Source organism: Bubalus bubalis, chromosome 9, assembly GCF_019923935.1.
Source record: "Bubalus bubalis isolate 160015118507 breed Murrah chromosome 9, NDDB_SH_1, whole genome shotgun sequence".
NCBI lineage: Eukaryota > Metazoa > Chordata > Mammalia > Artiodactyla > Bovidae > Bubalus > Bubalus bubalis.
Window position 1 is genome coordinate 101,987,517 of NC_059165.1, and position 19,524 is coordinate 102,007,040.

Sequence of the window (19,524 nt, forward strand, 5' to 3'; positions counted from 1 at the left end):
GCTCATCATAGCCACTGGCAAAACGATTATCAAATACATGTCTGAAAGGGAAGTCTTCATTGATAGACAGGTTTTATCTAACAGGTTGACCTAAGATGGCCTTAGAATTATAGCCTTCAATATGATGAAGCAGAATTACAATTCATACATTGTATCAAATTGCAAATTATTTATTATGCTGTGTAACTACTCATTGGCGTATGAAGGATTGGTGTTTATGTGTCAGGGAAGGTTTTTACACAGTCATGAAGAATTGTTTGGCCTTTTTCGATTTGTACTTAATTATCTTCTTATTTCTGCTTGACAGCTTTCACTGCTACCTGTAATATGATTTCTCTCATTGCTATAGTGGAGATAAACACCATTCCTTCATTTTCTGATAACCATGAATGGGTTATGATATGTGTTGTAGACATTTGTTTTACCTCCACCGCCATCCCCAAAATGCTAGTGAATATACAGACCCAGAACCAAGTTATAATCTTTGAACTCTGCATCACTCAGATGTACTGTTTCATATCCTTTATAGAATTGGAAAGCTTCCTCCTGAACGTGATGGCCTGTGACTAGTTTGTAGCAATCTGTCACCCTTTCACTACATGGCCACCATGAAACCCCAGCTCCCTGAACTGCTGGTTCTGGTGTCCTGGAACATCAGAGTCCTATATTCCTTGTTGGAAAGCTTAATGGTGTTATGACTGCCATTCTCTAGAGTTGAACATTCCCACTTTTTCTGTAAAATTAATCCAGTGATCCAACTTGCTTATTCTAGCAACTTTCTTAATGACTTCTTGAGATATTTTGCAGCTCAACCTCTGGGTGGAGGTCTTCTGGCTGGTGTCTGACTTCTACTCTAAGAAAGTCTCTTCCATTTGTGAAACCTCACCAGCTAGCTGGTGGCTCGGATGGTAAAGGATCTGCCTGCAATGATAGAGACTCAGTTTCCATCCCCGAGTTGGGAAGATTCCCCTGCAGAGGGGAATGGCTACCCACTCCAGTCTTCTTGCCTAGATAATTCCACAGAAGGAGAAGGGCTACAGTCCATGGGATCGCAGAGTTGGACACAACTGAGAGACTAACACACACACACACACACACACACCAGCTACCTAAAGCTGCATAACAAGCTTTCACAAATGGCATGGTTTACATAATGACTTAATTACCAGATGAGATTTTATGTTTCGGAGTCATTTTGATCTATGCTTCGATATTCACAGTCTATAGTCAGCTGTGAGCCACTACATCATCTTTTTATAGTTCATATATAATATTTTGTGAGACTGTTGTATATACCACTGTGCTAAGTCACTTCAGTCGTGTCCGACTCTTTGTGACCTCATGGACTGTAGCCTACCAGGCTGCTCTGTCCATGGGATTCTCCAGCCAAAAACCCTGGAGTGGGTTGCCATCTCCTCCTCCAGGATATACCACTGGCTTGAGCCAAATTATGTCAATGTACTCCATGTATAGGGACTTCCCGGGTGGCACTAGTGGTAAAGGACCCACAAGCCAGTGCAGGAGATGTAAACGACATGGTCCATCCCTGGGCCAGGAAGATTCCCTGGAGGAGGGCATGGCAACCCACTTTAGTATTCTTGCCTGGAGAATCCCATGGACAGAGAAGCCTGGTGGGCTACAGTTCATGGGGTCGCAAAGAACTGGACATGACTGAAGTCACTTAGCATAGCACAGCAGAGCACTCTATGTATAGGTTAATCTAGTTTACAAAAAGATAAGTTTACCAAATTTGATTTGCCTCAAGTCAGTGTCACTTGCATCCACATATGACATTTTGCTTTCTATCTAGTGATATGTCTCCTTAACTCTGTTATTAAAACGTGACTCAGCTACCTGGTTCCAGGTCCTACCTTGAGCCATGCATCATTAGATATTTTTTTCCCTTTAATTTAACTGATTGAAGTATAATGCAAACATATACAGCACACGTGTAAGGTGTACAATTTGCTGAATTAAAGGAACCATATGAAAATTGAGTACATACTGCCTAGGTTTATTTATGTATTTATATAATTAGAGGAGGTGTACAAAAGCTTTAAATTCATTGTTAAATAATTATAAAAATAAAAGTTGAATATCCCTTAGCCTCAGGTTCTTTATTTCTGATGTTCATGTGGAACAATAAGCCTAATTCAGAAGAATGTGATGAGGAATAAATTAAATGTGTGAAAACCTTTTTGAGTATAAGAGCTATTTCATGAATTAGTAGTGTTTATGTGTATGTGTATTTATATAAGATTTTCTTATAAATAAACACACATATATGTACATGGGCTGCAAGTGGGCTAAGTCCCTTCAGTCATGCCCAACTTTTTGCGACCCTATGGACTGTAGCCCTCCAGGCTCCTCTGTCCATTGGATTCTCTAGGCAAGAATACTGGAGTGGGTTGCCATGCCCTCCTCCAGGGGACATTCCCAACCCAGGGATCAAACCCACATCTCTTATGTCTCCTGTATTGGCAGGGTTCTTTACCACTAATGCCACCTTGGAAGCCATATATGTACACAGAGAGATTCCATGATCTCATCATTTATGTTGAAAAGTTTTTAATCAAGAATTGAAGAAGATAGAAATAAAAATTGTTATAGGTGAATTAACAGGAAATTACTCAAGTGTAGAAAGTTAGACAAAAAGTTTTGAAGTAGAAAAGTTTTCCTAATTTTTAATAACAAATTATTTTTCCTACCTTAATGTTCAAACTCAAAGTCAGGACCACATTTGCATTTATAAAATGAGAAATCCTCGGTATCACATTTGTAGAATGGCCAAATTAACTTTAGATTTTTTTTTCTTCCACATACACTCGGTTTTCAATACAAAATGTTCTTACTCAGGGGAAAAAAAAGAAATGAAACTGAAAAGTTTAAATTTAGTCACCTCCAAAAACATTTTATTGGATAAATGTCTGTGTAATATTGTTGTTGATGCTATAACAAATTACCACACTAGAGCTTTAAAAGAAACAAATATATCTGCTTTTAGTTCTGGAAGTCAGAAGCCCAATTAGAATGCTAACGTCAAGATTCTGTAGGACTGGATTCCTTCTGGGTTTTCCAGGAGAGACTCCATTTCCCTCCATATTCCAGTTTCTTGAGCACACACATTCCTTGGTTCATGGCCCATCTGCCATCTTCAAGGTCAGCAGCATATACAAATCTCCCTCTGATTTCAACGATTTTGCTTTTTCCACATTCAAAGGACCATGCTGACTACACCAGTTTGTACATGAATAATCGTGGCCAATCTTTTATCTTTGGGCCACCTGATTAGCAAACATATCATCAGTTCAGTTCAGTCACTCAGTCGTGTCTGACTGTTTGTGATCCCATGAATCACAGCATGCCAGACCTCCCTGTCCATCACCAACTCCCGGAGTTCACACAGACTCATGTCCATCGAGTCGGTGATGCCATCCAGCCATCTCATCCTCTGTCGTCCCCTTCTCCTCCTGCCCCCGTTGCCTCCCAGCATCAGGGTCTTTTCCAATGAGTCAACTCTTCACATGAGGTGGCCAAAGTATTGGAGTTTCAGCTTCAGCATCAGTCCTTCCAATGAACACCCAGGACTAATTTCCTTTAGGATGGACTTGCTGGATCTCCTTGCACTCCAATGGACTCTCAAGAGTCTTCTCCAACACCACAGTTCAAAAGCATCAATCCTTCGGCGCTCAGATATCCGCTACCTTAATCCTCCCTTGCTCTGAAAACACAATATTGCAAGTTTCTGAGGACCAAGATGTGGGTTATGTTTTAGAGGATCTTATTGAGCCTACTATAAAATCTTTTTCAGAGATATGTTACTTGGTGACATTCAAGAGCCTTTATGATGGGAATACCAAACCACCTTATCTGCCTCCTGAGAAATCTGTATGCAAGTCAAAAAGCAACAGTTAGAACTAGACATGGAACAACAGACTGGTTCCAAATTGGGAAAGGAGTACTTCAAGGCTGTATACTGTCCCCTTGCTTATTTAACTTCTATGCAGAGTACATCATGAGAAACACTGGGCTGGAAGAAGCACAAGCTGGAATCAAGATTGCCGGGAGAAATATCAATAACCTCAGATATACAGATGACACCACCCTTATGGCAGAAATCGAAGAACTAAAGAGCCTCTTGATGAAAGTGAAAGAGGAGAGTTTAAAAGCTGGCTTAAAACTCAACATTCGAGACATCCGGTCCCACCACTTCATGGCAAACAGATGGGGAAACAGGGGAAACAGTGACAGATTTTATTTTCTTGGGGCTCCAAAATCACTGCAGATGGTGACTGTGGCCATGAAATTAAAAGATGCTTGCTCCTTGGAAGAAAAGCTATGAACAATCTAGACAACATATTAAAAAACAGAGACACTACTTTGCCAACAAAGATCCATCAAGTCAAAGCTATGGTTTTTTCCAGTAGTCATGTATGGATGCGAGGATTGGACTATAAAGAAAGCTGAGCAGTGAAGAATTAATGCTTTTGAACTGTGGTGTTGGAGAAGACTCTAGAGAGTCCCTTGGACTGCAAGGACATCCAGCTAGTCCATCCTAAAGGAAATCAGTCCCGAATATTCATTGGAAGGACTGATGCTAAAGCTGAAACTCCAATACTTTGACCACCTGATGCAAAGAACTGACTCATTGGAAAAGGCCCTGATGCTGGGAAAGATTGAAGGCAGGAGGAGAAGGGGATGACAGAGAACAAGATGGTTGGATGGCATCACCAATTTGATGGACATGAGTTTGAGTGAACTCTGGGGGCTGGCGATGGACAGGGAAGCCTGGCCTGCTGCAGTCCATGGGGTCGCAAAGAGTCGGACATGACTGAGCGACTGAACTAAATTGGAGGATAATTGTTTTACAGTGTTCTGTTGGTTTCTACTACACAACAGTGTGAATCAGCCATAATTACACATATGCCCCCTCCATCTTGAACCTCCCTCCCACTCCCGACCCCTCTAGATTGTTACAAAGAACCAGGTTCTTTGCCACTAGCGCCACCTGGCTCATTTATTTTTGTTTTTATTTCCATTATTCTAGGAGGTGAGTCATAGAGGATCTTGCTGCAATTTATGTCAAAGAGCATTGTGCCTGTTTTCCTCTAAAAGTTTTACAGTTTCAGATCTTAAATCCATTTTGAGTTTGTTTTTGTGTATAGTGCTATAATTGATATATAGTTGGCATACAATCTTGAGAGTCCCTTGGACTGCAAGGAGATCCAACCAGTCCATTCTGAAGGAGATCAGCCCTGGGATTTCTTTGGAAGCAATGATGCTAAAGCTGAAACTCCAGTACTTTGGCCACCTCATGCGAAGAGTTGACTCATTGGAAAAGACTCTGATGCTGGGAGGGATTGAGGGCAGGAGAAGAAGGGGAAAACAGAGGATGAGGTGGCTGGATAGCATCACTGACTTGATGGAACATGAGTCTGAGTGAACTCCGGGAGTTGGTGATGGACAGGGAGGCCTGGCGTGCTGCAATTCATGGGGTCGCAAAGAGTCGGACATGACTGAGCGACTGAACTGAACTGAACTGAGTGTTAGTTTCAGGTGTAATATATAGTGAGCTGACATTTGCATACATTATGAATTGATCTACTGGTTCAGTTCAATAACCATCTGTCCCCAAAGTTATGACAATATTATTGACCATATTCCCTATACTGTTTATTACATCCCTGTGGCTTACTTATTTTATAACTGGATATTTGTATCTCTTAATCCCCACCACCTATTTTGCTCCATCATCACCCTCCCCCCTGTCAAACATTCATTTGTTGTCTGTATCTATGAGTCCGCTTTTTTTTTTTTTCACTCATGTGTTTTGTGTTTTTTACTCCAAATAAAAGTGATATTCCACATATAAGTGAGTCTTTCTCCATCTGACTTTTTTCACTTAGCAAAGTACTATCTGGAGCCATCATATTGTCTCAAATAGCAAGATTTAATTTTGCTCTCATCAGGAACATAAAAACAGATTTTTCAAGCTTAACAGTGAACTCAGAGTTGGGCTAAAGTACTGGGACCTTAAGGTTTATTGTTCTGGAAGACAAGAGATATCATGGAAGATGTAATAATCACTGAATTAATCTGGCTTGTAACAGTGTCTCCTAGACATGGAGAATGAGCAGGAAAATTCTGTTATTTGTCCAGACCAGTGTCCCAGAAGGAAACCAGTTATTAGAGATTGGCATAACAAGAGGGCAATATGCTAATGAGCAGACATAGGGAGTTATAAATATCTCCTCTGTTTCATCCCTCAGCCTGTGCAACCTTTGGATGAACAGGACATGGTTGTTGCTTATGGACTCATAACTCTGGCTGGGGGAACCAGTGCTTGACTTCCATCCTGCTGTCTTGTCTGGAAACAGAGCTTCTATCTCCACCATCAACCATCCAAGAAGAATTTGGACCTCTATGATAAGATCTTCTTCTCAGAGACTCCACCCAGGTGAGCCCAAGAGTCCAGTAAATACTGCAGAAGGTCAGAGGGAATGGCAGGCAATAACATTTACCTGAGTTCACCTGATAGGCAACCCAGACTAATCTAGGGCCAAGATCACTGTGGTCATTTGCTTGACTAATTAATTAATGCCTTATTTTATGATGCCACAAATAAAAAGGAATATTGAATTCAACAATGCAAGGAGCAATGCTGACCATAAAACAGCGGACATGGAAGCCCAATTAGAAGAGGAAATGGGAGGTGTAAAGTGCTTCCAGTAAAACCTTGAACCTAAGTCCAAGCACTTCTACAATTCACTTGAGTAGAGACAAAGGGTATTAGCTGTGGAGGTTTGTACAGAGATGCAGGGTAGTTTTCTTAAGAAGGAGCATATTTGACTATGATAAGTAAGATCCAGACCAACAGCAGTTCATGAAACATACACTTCATAGTATCTTCCTTCTCTTAGTATTCAAGTGAAAATAATTATTCATTATGTGCAAATAGGTGTGCAAATTAGCTTTCTTTGCAATGAACAAATGCCCTGCAAATCTGAATACATTTGTTAGGTTAGTTAATTACTTCCTCTACTTGAAATTGCCTGCCAGCTCCTTTCCTTTCAAATAGTGAATTCAGCACATTTTTATTCCTGTTTTTCACTGTATTCTTCCAAACTAAAAATTGAATTTTTTTTTCATAAAGTTTGCTGTTTGCCACTTAGATATGTACGTATACAATTATGTTTGCAGAATGTCTGAGGGTTTATAATTATTATAAAGTCTGTGTCAGTCATTTTATGTTCTCTCTATTTTTTAAGGGATGGAATTGAATCTTTGCCTTAAACAAAAGCAAAGATTACAGAACATTTGTTTTTTAGCACCCTACACTCCCTGCATAGACAATACATGGAACGTAGTCACATTTCAATTTATATTTTATACAGGCATGAAGGAATGTATCATTAAAACCGTGGAATTCACGACATGTTGAGGGGAAATCACTATTAGAGATGATACAGAGGATTCTCTAAAGAGGACCAAATCCATAAACAAAATATTGAAAAGTTGAGAATCTTTGCCTTAAACAAAAGTGAAAATGAATGGTCTTCTTACTTCATCTTACCCTGTCGCCAACACTAAGTTTTTTAATTATAATAAGTTTGTTAAAACATAATTGCATATAATGTGCTAGTTGCTTCAGTCATGTCTGACTCTTTGCGACTGAAAGCCCTCCAAGCTCCTCTGTTCATGGGATTCTCCAGACAAGAATACTAGAGTGGGTTGCCATTTCCTTCTCTAATATGGCCTCCCAAGTGATTCAGTGGTAAGGAATCCACCTGCCAAAGCAGGAGACACAGGTTCAATGCCTGGGTAGGAAAGATAGATCCCCTGGAGAAGGAAATGGCAAGCCACTCCAGTATTCTTGCCTGGAGAACCCCATGGACAGAGGTGCATGGCAGGCTACAGTCCATGGGGTCAGAAAAGAGAGCTGGACACGTTTTGGAAACTAAACAACAACATGTAATATACTGTATCCATTGAATGTGTAAAAATTGAAGAAATTAAAATGTCATTTAAAAATTAAGACTATATTCTGTTAGTTTCCGTTGTATGCAACTTGAGAAAGTCTAAAATAAGTTTTACTGCTTTGTTATGAATTTGTTTTAAATGGTTCATAGCAATACAGGCATACCTCAAGAAACAAGAAAAAAGTCAAATAAATAACCTAACTCTACACCTAAAGCAACTAGAAAAGGAAGAAATGAAGAACCCCAGGGTTAGTAGAAGGAAAGAAATCTTAAAAAATAGGGCAGAAATATGTGCAAAAGAAACAAAAGAGACCATAGCAAAAACCAACAAAGCCAAAAGCTGGTTCTTTGAAAGGGTAAATAAAATTGATGAACCATTAGCCAGACTCATCAAGAAACAAGGGAGAAAAATCAAATCGATAAAATTAGAAATGAAAATGGAGAGATCACAACAGACAACACAGAAATACAAAGATCATAAGAGACTACTATCAGCAATTATATGGCAATAAAATGGACAACGTGGAAGAAATGGACAAATTCTTCGAAAAGTACAACTTTCCAAAACTGGACTAGGAAGAAATAGAAAATCTTAACAGACACATCACAAGCACGGAAACTGAAACTGTAATCAGAATGTAAAATTTAAAAATAAAATAAAATTAAAAAAAAAAAAAAGAAATCTTCCAGCAAACAAAAGCCCAGGTCCAGATGGCTTCACAGCCGAATTCTACCAAAAAAACTTAAAGAAGAGCTGACACCTATCCTGCTCAAACTCTTCCAGAAAATTGCAGAGGAAGGTAAACTTTCAAACTCATTCTATGAGGCCACCATCACCCCAATACCAAAACCTGACAAAGATGCCACAAAAAAAGAAAACTACAGGCCAATATCACTGATGAACATAGATGCAAAAATCCTTAACAAAATTCTAGCAATCAGAATCCAACAACACATTAAAAAGATCATACATCATGACCAAGTGGGCTTTATCCCAGGGATGCAAGGATTCTTCAATATCCGCAAATCAATCAATGTAATACACCACATTAACAAATTGAAAAATAAAAACCATATGATTATCTCAATAGATGCAGAGAAAGCCTTTGACAAAATTCAACATCCATTTATGATCAAAACTCTCCAGAAAGCAGGAATAGAAGGAACATACCTCAACATAATAAAAGCTATATATGACAAACCCACAGCAAACATTATCCTCAATGGTGAAAAATTGAAAGCATTTCCCCTAAAGTCAGGAACAAGACATGGGTGCCCACTCTCACCATTACTATTCAACATAGTTTTTGAAGTTTAGGCCACAGCAATCAGAGCAGAAAAAGAAATCAAAGGAATCCAAATTGGAAAAGAAGAAGTAAAACTCTCACTGTTTGCAGATGACATGATCCTCTACATAGAAAACCCTAAAGACTCCACCAGAATATTACTAGAACTAATCAATGAATATAGTAAAGTTGCAGGATATAAAATCAACATACAGAAATCCCTTGCATTCCTATACACCCATAATGAGAAAATAGAAAGAGAAATTAAGGGAACAATTCCATGCACCATTGCAACGAAAAGAATAAAATACTTAGGAATATATCTACCTAAAGAAATTAAATTTCTATATATATAAAACTATAAAACACTGGTGAAAGAAATCAAATAGGACACTAATAGATGGAGAAATATACCATGTTCATGGATTGGAAGAATCAATATAGTGAAAATGAGTATACTATCCAAAGCAATTTATAGATTCAATGCAATCCCTATCAAGCTACCAATGGTATTTTTCACAGAGCTAGAACAAATAATCTCACAATTTGTATGGAAATACAAAAAAACCTTGAATATCCAAAGCAATCTTGAGAAAGAAGAATGGAACTGGAGGAATCAACCTGCCTGACTTCAGGCTCTACTACAAAGCCACAGTCATCAAGACAGTATGGTACTGGCACAAAGACAAAAATATAGATCAATGGAACAAAATAGAAAGCTCACAGATAAAGCCACACACCTATGAACACCTTATCTTTGACAAAGGAGGCAAGAATATACAATGGATTAAAGACAATCTTTAACAAGTGGTGCTGGGAAAACTGGTCAACCACTTGTAAAGTAATGAAACTAGAACACTTTCTAATTCCATACACAAAAATAAACTCAAAATGGATTAAGGATCTAAACATAAGACCAAAAACTATAAAACTCCTAGAGGAGAACATAGGTAAAACACTCTCCGACATACATCACAGCAGGATCCTCTATGACCCACCTCCCAGAATATTGGAAATAAAACCAAAAATGAACAAATGGGACCTAATTAAACTTAAAAGCTTCTGCACAACAAAGGAAGCTATAAGCATGGTGAAAAGACAGCCTTCAGAATGGGAGAAAATAATAGCAAATGAAGCAACTGACTAAGAATTAATCTCAAAAATATACAAGGAACTCCTGCAGCTCAATTCCAGAAAAATAAACGACTCAATCAAAAAATGGGCCAAAGAACTAAACAGACATTTCTCCAAAGAAGACATACAGATGGTAACAAACACATGAAAAGATGCTCAACATCACTCATTATCAGAGAAATGCAAATCAAAACCACAATGAGGTACCATTTCACGCCAGTCAGAATGGCTGCGATCCAAAAGTCTACAAGCAATAAATGCTGGAGAGGGTGTGGAGAAAAGGGAACCCTCATACACTGTTGATGGAAATGCAAACTCATACAGCCACTATGGAGAACAGTGTGGAGATTCCTTAAAAAACTGGAAATAGAACTGCCATACGATCTAGCAATCCCACTGCTGGGCATACACACTGAGGAAACCAGAAGGGAAAGAGACACGTGTACCCCACTGTTCATCGCAGCACTGTTCATAATAGCCAGGACATGGAAGCAACCTAGATGTCCATCAGCAGATGAATGGCTAAGAAAGCTGTGGTACATATACACAATGGAGTATTACTCAGCCATTAAAAAGAATACATTTGAATCAGTTCTAATGAGGTGGATGAAACTGGAGCCTATTATACAGAGTGAAATAAGCCAGAAAGAAAAACACCAATACAGTATACTAATGCATATATATGGAATTTAGAAAGATGGTAACAATAACCCTGTATACGAGACAGCAAAAGAGACACTGATGTTTAGAACAGTTTTTTGGACTCTATGGGAGAGGGAGAGGGTGGGAAGATTTGGGAGAATGGCATTGAAACATGTATAATATCATATATGAAATGAGTCGCCAGTCCAGATTTGATGCACGATACTGGATGCTTGGGGCTGGTGCATTGGGATGACCCAGAGGGATGGTACGGGGAGGGAGGAGGGAGGAGGGTTCAGGATGGGGATCAAGTGTATACCTGTGGCGGATTCATGTTGATATACGGCAAAACCAATACAATATTGTAAAGTTAAAGAATTTAAAAAAAAAAGCATTAATTCTTCAGTGCTCAGCTTTCTTTATGGGCCAACTCTCACAAAAAAAAAAAAAAAAAAATGTGATTACCTGACATCAGTTTTCTTATTTCATAAGGTAATGTGGGATAGGAAACTTCTGAGGGATGTGGTGAGAAAAAATGAAATCTGTAAAACTATTTGTGTAGACCAAAGAAGATATTCAAGGGTATGGTGTGTGTATGTCTGTGTGTTCTTTGTATATATTTTTCTCTCAAATAAACCCATTCACATACATGTGTATAAATGCACACAGATTCATTTATAATCCCATATAGTATGTTGAGGGAAACATTTAAAGAGAGTTGGATGGTAAAGAAATGAAAAGAATGAATGTTAGACTTAAGATAAAAGTCAAAGATTGTATAAATGTTGACAAAAAGACACAAAGAGAATGTGTGACTTTACTTTTGATATGAATTATCTACCTTAAGGCCTCAAAGTCAGAACTACATCTATATTTAAGGAATTTGTAACTCAATTCATCAGAAATGGGGCAAAATATCCCTTAATTGACTTTGATTTTCTTCTTCTTTTAATGTGGGACTTCAACACAAAATACCTTGATCTAGGGGAAACTAAATGGCTAAACTGAGAAGCTTAAAACCATTTCCGATGAGCCATATGTTATTGGATAAATGTGTATATTACATTCCTATTGCAACTATAACAAATTACTATACTAATGGGTGCAGAATTAAAGCTCTGGAGAACAGAAGTTGCTCTCCCTCTCACTGGACTCAAGGCAAATGTGTGTGAAAGCCGAGATGCCTTTGGACACTCCAAGAAAGAATGAACAGCCTTACTAGATTAACTTCTAGTGGCCTCCTGCATTCCTTATGTCATAGTCCTTTCAGCATCTTCAAAGCCAGCAGCACGGCATCTTCAAAGCTCTCCCTGGCTACAATTCTTCCTCTCTCCTCCACATTTAGAATACCATTGCCATTACTTATGTTGTTCAGTCGCTAGGTTGTATCTGACTCTTCAAGACTCTTCATGGACTGGAGCATGCCAGGCCTCCCTATCTTTCACTATATCCCAGAGCTTGTTCAAATTCATGTCCACTGAGTCAGTGACTCTATCTAACCATCTCATCCTCTGCCACCCTCTTCTCCTTTTGCCTTCAGTCTTTGCCTTTGCATTACCAACCTGGATAATCCAAGCTAATCTTCTCAGCAGAGAATGAATGATCAGAAAGTTTTTTATCTGCTATATTTATTCCCCCCTATACAAGCTAACATATTTAAAAGTTCTTGTGATTAGGATGTGGACAGCTTTTTTGGACCATTATTCTGCCTACTACAAAGGGTTTTCCTGATGTATATAATGTGATGTCATTCAAGAGCTGTTATATGAAGACATGAACACAGAATGCATTACAGCTATGACAGTGAGTAAAATCTTTTTCTTATAAAATTATATACAAAAATGATATTGGGTACAGAAGATGTAAAGTATCACCTATACCCTATTGTAACACAGTGTGTGCTAAGTTGTCTCAGTAGTTCACCAGGCTCCTCTGTCCAGAGGATTCTCCAGGCAAGAATACTGGAGTGGGTTGCCGTACCTCCTCCAGGGGATCTTCCCAACCCAGGGATCAAATCCACATCTCTTACATCTCTTGCATTGGCAGGCAGGTTCTTTACCACTATCACCACCCGGGAAGCCCATATTGTAACAAAGGACCTTAGCCTTATTAAAGTGTGCCCACAGACCAGGACCTGCAGCATCACTCGGGAGCTTGTTAGAAATGCAAGGTCCTAGGGCTCACTGCAGAGCTAGCTGGTCAGATTTTGTACTTGAATTAGAATCCCTGATGATCTGTATGTGCAAGGACATAAAAGAAGTGCTGGTATAAAATGGGTTTTCTCACCTTCTCAGGGTTAACATTTGTGGCAGGATAATTATTTGTGTCAAGTGCTATACTGTTTATTATGGGGTTTTAGCAGCATCCCTTAAAACACTGCCAAATATCCCCAGGAGCAAAATCATCCCTGATGGAAAACCACAACCCAAAGTTTGAGAACTGGAAACATTCTGATGGAATTCCATTCATGACTCCAACCTGAAATAGGCTTGCAATTTTCAGTAGAAAATAACATACAGCAGAACTTTACATACTTCTGAATTCTATACCTGAAATGGAGGATGGAGTTATAATAGTGCTACCTCACAGAAAGTGGTTCTCTGAAAATTAAATCAGATAATCCCTCTAGTGTGCTACGGTAGGTTATGGTGCTTGAAAATACCAAAATATGCATCATAACTTACAAATATTTTTAATTAGGAACTAATCAATTCCCCTTAACTTCAGAAATAAGTATGAAGTCCTATCTTCCTGACCCAGGGATCAAAGGCAATCTCCTTCATTGCATGCAGATTCTTTACTGTTGGAGCCACCAGGAAAGCCCACTTAGCATACTCAATTCCCCTTCACTTCAGGAATAGGTCTGAAATTCCTAGTAGAGTTAGTAAAAGTGTCAGGAAGAGGGGAAGTGCACTGCTCAATATTTTACATCAAAGGAGCAAAGTTGGTCCTCTAATAAACAGGGCAGTAATAATTTCCTAAGGGTATCTTGGGCCATGCCCACACCACAAGTCAGTGCTTTGAAGAACCAAGGAACCTATGCAAGAGATTGCCTCATTCTCATAGGGCTGATAACCTGCTCTCCTGAGAAACAGAAAATCACCAGGAAAAAAATTTTTCTTTCTGTCCAGACCAAGTTCCACAGGGAAATCCAGTGTTTATACGTTATTGTAACGCAAGGGAAATGCTTCTAATGAGCAGATTGTTGTTTAGTCACTAAATCATGCCCAACTATTGTTAGGACCCCATGAACTGTAGCCCACCAGGCTCCTCTGTCCATGGGATTTCCCAGGCAACAATGCCGGGGGTGGGTTGCCATTTCCTTTTCCAGAGGATGTTCCAGATCCAGGGATCAAACCCATGTCTCCTGCATGGGCAGGTGGATTTTTTTACCACTGAGTCACCTGGGAAACCCAACGAGCAGATATTGAGCTGTAAATATCTCCTCCGCTGCATTCCCTGAGTCTGTGTAACCTGAACATGAATGAGACACAGCTGTAGTTTTGGAGTCCTATGTCTGACTAAAGGATCAATGAGTGACCCCTTCCTGCTGTCTTACTGGGGAAAGAGTTTCAGACTTCATCATCAGACATCTGGGAAGAGATTCAGATTTCCACACAAAAAAACTGTCTCAGAGTTCCCATGCAGGTGAGTCCAAGAGCCCAAAAGACACTGATGGAAAAGGTCAGAGGAAGGAAATTCTAGAATGCTTACTTGACATCACCTGAACAGCTGCTTAGCCCAGACCAGAGCCCAGAGACCACTGTGGTTGTTAGCTTGCTTGATTAAATATCAAGGCTTCTTTATGATGCTAAAAAGAAAAGTGAACACTGAATTCAATAAGACAATGCTCAGTGATACCCACCAAATGATAGGAATGAAAGCCCAATTATGAGAGGCATAAAGTGCTTCCAGTAAAAGTAGAACATATGTCCAAGCATCTTCCTAATTAACTGGAGTAGAGAAATAGGGTATCAGCTGTGCAGTGTATAAAATAAAGCGAAGGCATTTCTTTCTAACTTTTAAGATTGAATTTTTTACCATATTTCCAAATTAATGAGAAGGATCCACACCAAGGCATACCTGCAAATACATCCTTGCAACTACAGTACATATATTTAACAGTATAGGAAACATATGTCAGAGTGTCTTCTGTGAATACATGAAAAAAATTAAGATATAAAAAGGAGTATGCTAATGAGGTTAAAGTGAAGTGTGAAAGTTGCTCAGTCGTGTCCGACTCTTTGCGACCTCATGGACTATACAGTCCATGGAATCCTCCAGGCCAGAATACTGGAATGGTAGCCTTTCCCTTCTCCAGGGGATCTTCCCAACCCAGGAATTGAACTAGGGTCTCCTGCATTGCAGACAGATTCTTTACCAACTGAGCTATCATGGAAGCCCTAAAATACTGTAACACTTTGTATTTCTGCAGAAAACTTAGAGACTCAAGAAAACCCTTGCTACTCTTTTGACAGTTCTCACCCCAAAATATGACAGATCTTTAAGGTTTTCCCAGGTCTATGATATGAAAGAGATTTCCTATGGCTTTCTTAAATTATACACTGAGTTAGAGAAAAGATTTATATATTTGGTCACCTTTTTATTTATCCATTTTTTAATTTTCAACCTTTCAAATAATTTTTACAAATGACTTTTGTTCAATTGACTTTTGGGCATATTTTTGGCCATAATATTTTAAATTTATTTACTTAAATATGTTTATTATCTTACTTCTGAGTTCCTTTCCTTATTTAAGGTGCTTGTGCCCACCCTTGGTTATTGTTCAGTCACTCAGTCGTGTCCTACTCTTTGTGACCCAGTGGACTGCAGCATGCCAGGCTTCCCTGTCCTTTACCATCTCCCAGAGCTTGCTCAAACTCATGTCCATTGAGTTGGTGATGCCATCCAACTATCTCATCCTCTGTCAACCCCTTCTCCTCCTGCCTTCAATCTTTCCCAGCATCAGGTCTTTTCTAATGAGTTGTCTCTTCGCATCAGGTAGCCAAAGTCTTGGAGCTTCAGCTTCAGCATCAGTCCTCCCAATGAATATTCAGGATTGATTTCCTAAACAGTATGAAAAGGCAAAGAGATATGCCCACCCTTATATTTTATATATTTAGATATCAAGGCATTATTCTTATGCTGAAGTTGTAATCTCTTTAATTTTTTGTAAAATGTTAGAAGGAGGAAAAGAGGCAAAGTTTTTTTGCAAACAGTTCTTCAAATAAATATGAAATATGCACAGGAAAACCATGTTCTTCTATCTGATTTTTAAAATGACAAATTTCATTTTATATTCATTGTATGTTTTAAACATCCTCTTTTTGAAGCTTTGGTTTTTTCCCATTCTTTATTTTTCTCTTGGGCTACAGATTTCATACATCTATCAAACCATAAAGATAATATTATTTTATTCTTTCTTTGGATTAATTTATTTTTTCTTTTTAATCATTTTTCTGGGCATTAAGCAAATATAAGAGAACATGAAATTTCACCATAACCAAAGAAGTTTTTCTTCACCACAGTCTCTCAATGGATCATTTGAGCTTATTAGATCTTTATACCCTCTGACGTCCATTTTCTCTATATGTGTGTGTCTCTATTTCTCTGCCTCTCCTTCTCTGTCTCTCTCTTTCTCCCTCTGTCTCTGTCTCTGCTTCTCTCTCTCTCCGTGTGTGTGTGTGTGTGTGTGTGTGTGCGCACGCGCGCGTGTGCATGCTTAATCACTTCAGTCATGTCCAACTCTGCAACCCCATGGACTGTAGCTGACCAGACTCCTCTGTCCGTGGGATTTTCCAGGCAAGAATACAGGAGTGGGTTGACATTTCCTCCTCCAGGGAATCTTCCTGACCCAGGTGCAAGCCCATGTCTCTTGAGTCTCCTGCATTGTCAGGCAGATTCTTGACTATTACACTGAGAAGCCCAAATATATATACATACATATTTCTTAAAATCCAGGTTTTGAGAAAGAATATAGATTCATATACAGACACATATTCACTTAACAACTCTTTATGTATGTTTAATACATGGCATAAAAAAGCAATGCTAATTTCAAAGCACAAGTTTATTGAACCTGGGAAGTTTGACACTGGACGTTCTGGGTGCCTTTTGTGTATAACCTGATCTGATTAATTTGAGCTATTTTGACCTCTAACTTAATCAGGATAGTTAGGGGTGAAAAGGATATGTTAGTAACAGCCTATGAAGCCAGGATGTACTCTGTGTGTGTGTATGTGTGTGTGTGTTTCTGTCCCTGACTTGTGGAGTGTGAGATGTCCTCAAAGCAAGGATACTGAGCTCACATATTCCAAAGTGACTCTTACACAAAAAGACCAGAATTCAGTCAAAAGAAGGGATTCATTTAAAGATACAGGTCACCTTTGCAACAATTTCATAAAGTGCTAGGGGAAAATAGTGTGGATGAGGGGATCCTTGTGCCTTGAAAAGTTAGCATCAGCTAGAAGGCCACCTTTTTTTTTTAATATCCTCTGACTTCATTTCTCCTCACTCTCCCTCCTGTCCATTAATCTCCCCAAATTGGCTTTCTTTTTTTAAAAAACATAAATGTTATGAACAAATACACTAGAGGCTTCTGCAATGAATGTATATCCTGCCTACATTACAGTTCTACTGATATATTCATAGTTTTTTTTTCTTCCTTTAGGTCTCTAACCAAATATACTGTATTTTCAAGTTTTTCTTGAAGCCACAAAAAATAGCACACCCTCTTTGCTTTGTCCCTTAAACCTACTGCAGCCATCTGACATGCTACATATATTGCATATATTTTTAATTAGCTTATATTATTTTTTTATAACTGGAATTTAGGAGCTTTTTGTTTCTCAGAACCCTGTACTTGTTGCCTTGATGGCACCTGGACATTGCCCAAGTCAATTTATATTCCCCAAAAGAATGAAAGAATTTCTCATTAAAACTATGGAATAGTAAAACAATTGTACTATAATAAAAATTAATTTAAAATAAAAAATCAATTTAGAAAAATTAACTTGAAAAGTTAAGAATATGAAACAGAAAAAAAAAACTGTGGAATACATGACATCTTGAGTAAAAAGATAAAAGCACTAGTTTGCTAGTTAGAGAAGGCACAGACAATTCCCTAAAGAGGATCAAATCCATGAACAAAATATTGGCAATCTATTGTGACAGAAAATTATATTGTGCTTAGTCATGTCCAACTTTTTTTGACTCCTTGGACAGTAGCTGCCAGGCTCCTCTGTCCATGGGATTCCCAGGCAAGAATACTAGACTGGGTCACCATGCCCTCCTCCAGGGGAACTTCCTAACCCAGGTCTCCCACATTGCAGGCAGATTCTTTGCCATCTGAGCCATCAGGAAAGTCCTCAGAAAGTTATAAATGGTAGCATTTCAACTGTGTGGTTAATGTCATTTGGTGCAAAAAAAAATCACAATATTAATGTTTTCCTTGTAGTCACCTCTATCACATGGCACCAAGAAACATAACAAGAGATTCAGAATTTTTGCTTCTGGGACTTTCGGAGAAACCAGAACTGCAGCATCTCATATTTGGACTTTTCCTCTCCATGTATCTGATCACTGTGTTTGGAAACATGCTCATAATCCTAACTGTCAGCTCAGACCCCCACCTCCACACCCCCATGTACTTCTTCCTCTTCAACCTGTCCTTTGTAGACATTTGTTTCACCTCCACCACCATCCCAAAGATGCTGTGGAACATCCAGACACAGAGCCAAGTTATAACTTATGAAGACTGCATCACCCAGATGTTTTTTTTCATGCTATTTGCAGGGTTGGACATCTTCCTCCTGACAGTGATGGCCTATGACCGTTTTGTGGCCATCTGTCACCCGCTGCATTACACAGTCATCATGAACTCCAAAATATGTGGAATTTTGGTTCTGGTTAGCTGGATCATCAGTGTCCTGGATTCCTTGTTACAAACCTTAATGGTCTTAAGGCTGTCCTTTTGCAAAGAGGTGAAAATCCCTCACTATTACTGTGAAGTCAAGTTGTTGATCCAACTTGCCTGTTCTGACAACTTTCTTAATGACATGGTGATGTACTTTGCAGCTGGACTGCTAGGAGTTGGTCCCTTTGCTGGCATCCTTTACTCATATTCTAAGATAGCTTCTTCCATACATAGAATCTCATCAGCTCAGGGGAAGTATAAAGCATTTTCCACCTGTGCATCTCACCTCTCAGTTGTCTCCTTATTTTATTGCACAGGCTTAGGAGTGTACCTCAGCTCTGCTGCTACCCACAGCTCACATTCAACTGCAACAATGTCAGTGATGTACATTGTGGTCACACCCATGCTGAACCCCTTCATCTACAGTCTGAGGAACAAAGACATAAAGAGGGCTCTGAACACTTTCTTTAGAACGCCATCTAGAAAAGGATTACTTGTCTTCCACTGAGGAAGGGCACATGATTGAAGGCTTCAAAGCCTCAGAGCCAGAAATTGCAGATCTTTAATG

At 39.0% G+C, this 19,524-nt stretch overlaps 1 protein-coding gene across 1 annotated transcript; it reads left to right on the forward strand.

Moving 5' to 3' along the window:
- Positions 1-18,510: 18,510 nt before the first annotated feature.
- Positions 18,511-19,464, forward strand: LOC102392499 (olfactory receptor 7A17-like). Its single transcript, XM_006073534.3, has one exon. It carries the CDS (start codon positions 18,511-18,513, stop codon positions 19,462-19,464), a length of 954 nt encoding a protein of 317 aa, XP_006073596.2.
- The last annotated feature ends 60 nt before the right edge of the window (positions 19,465-19,524 follow it).

Coding starts and splice junctions, on each gene's coding strand:
- LOC102392499 (XM_006073534.3), top strand. CDS start 18,511: ATGGCACCAAGAAACATAACAAGAGATTCAGAATTTTTGCTTCTGGGA.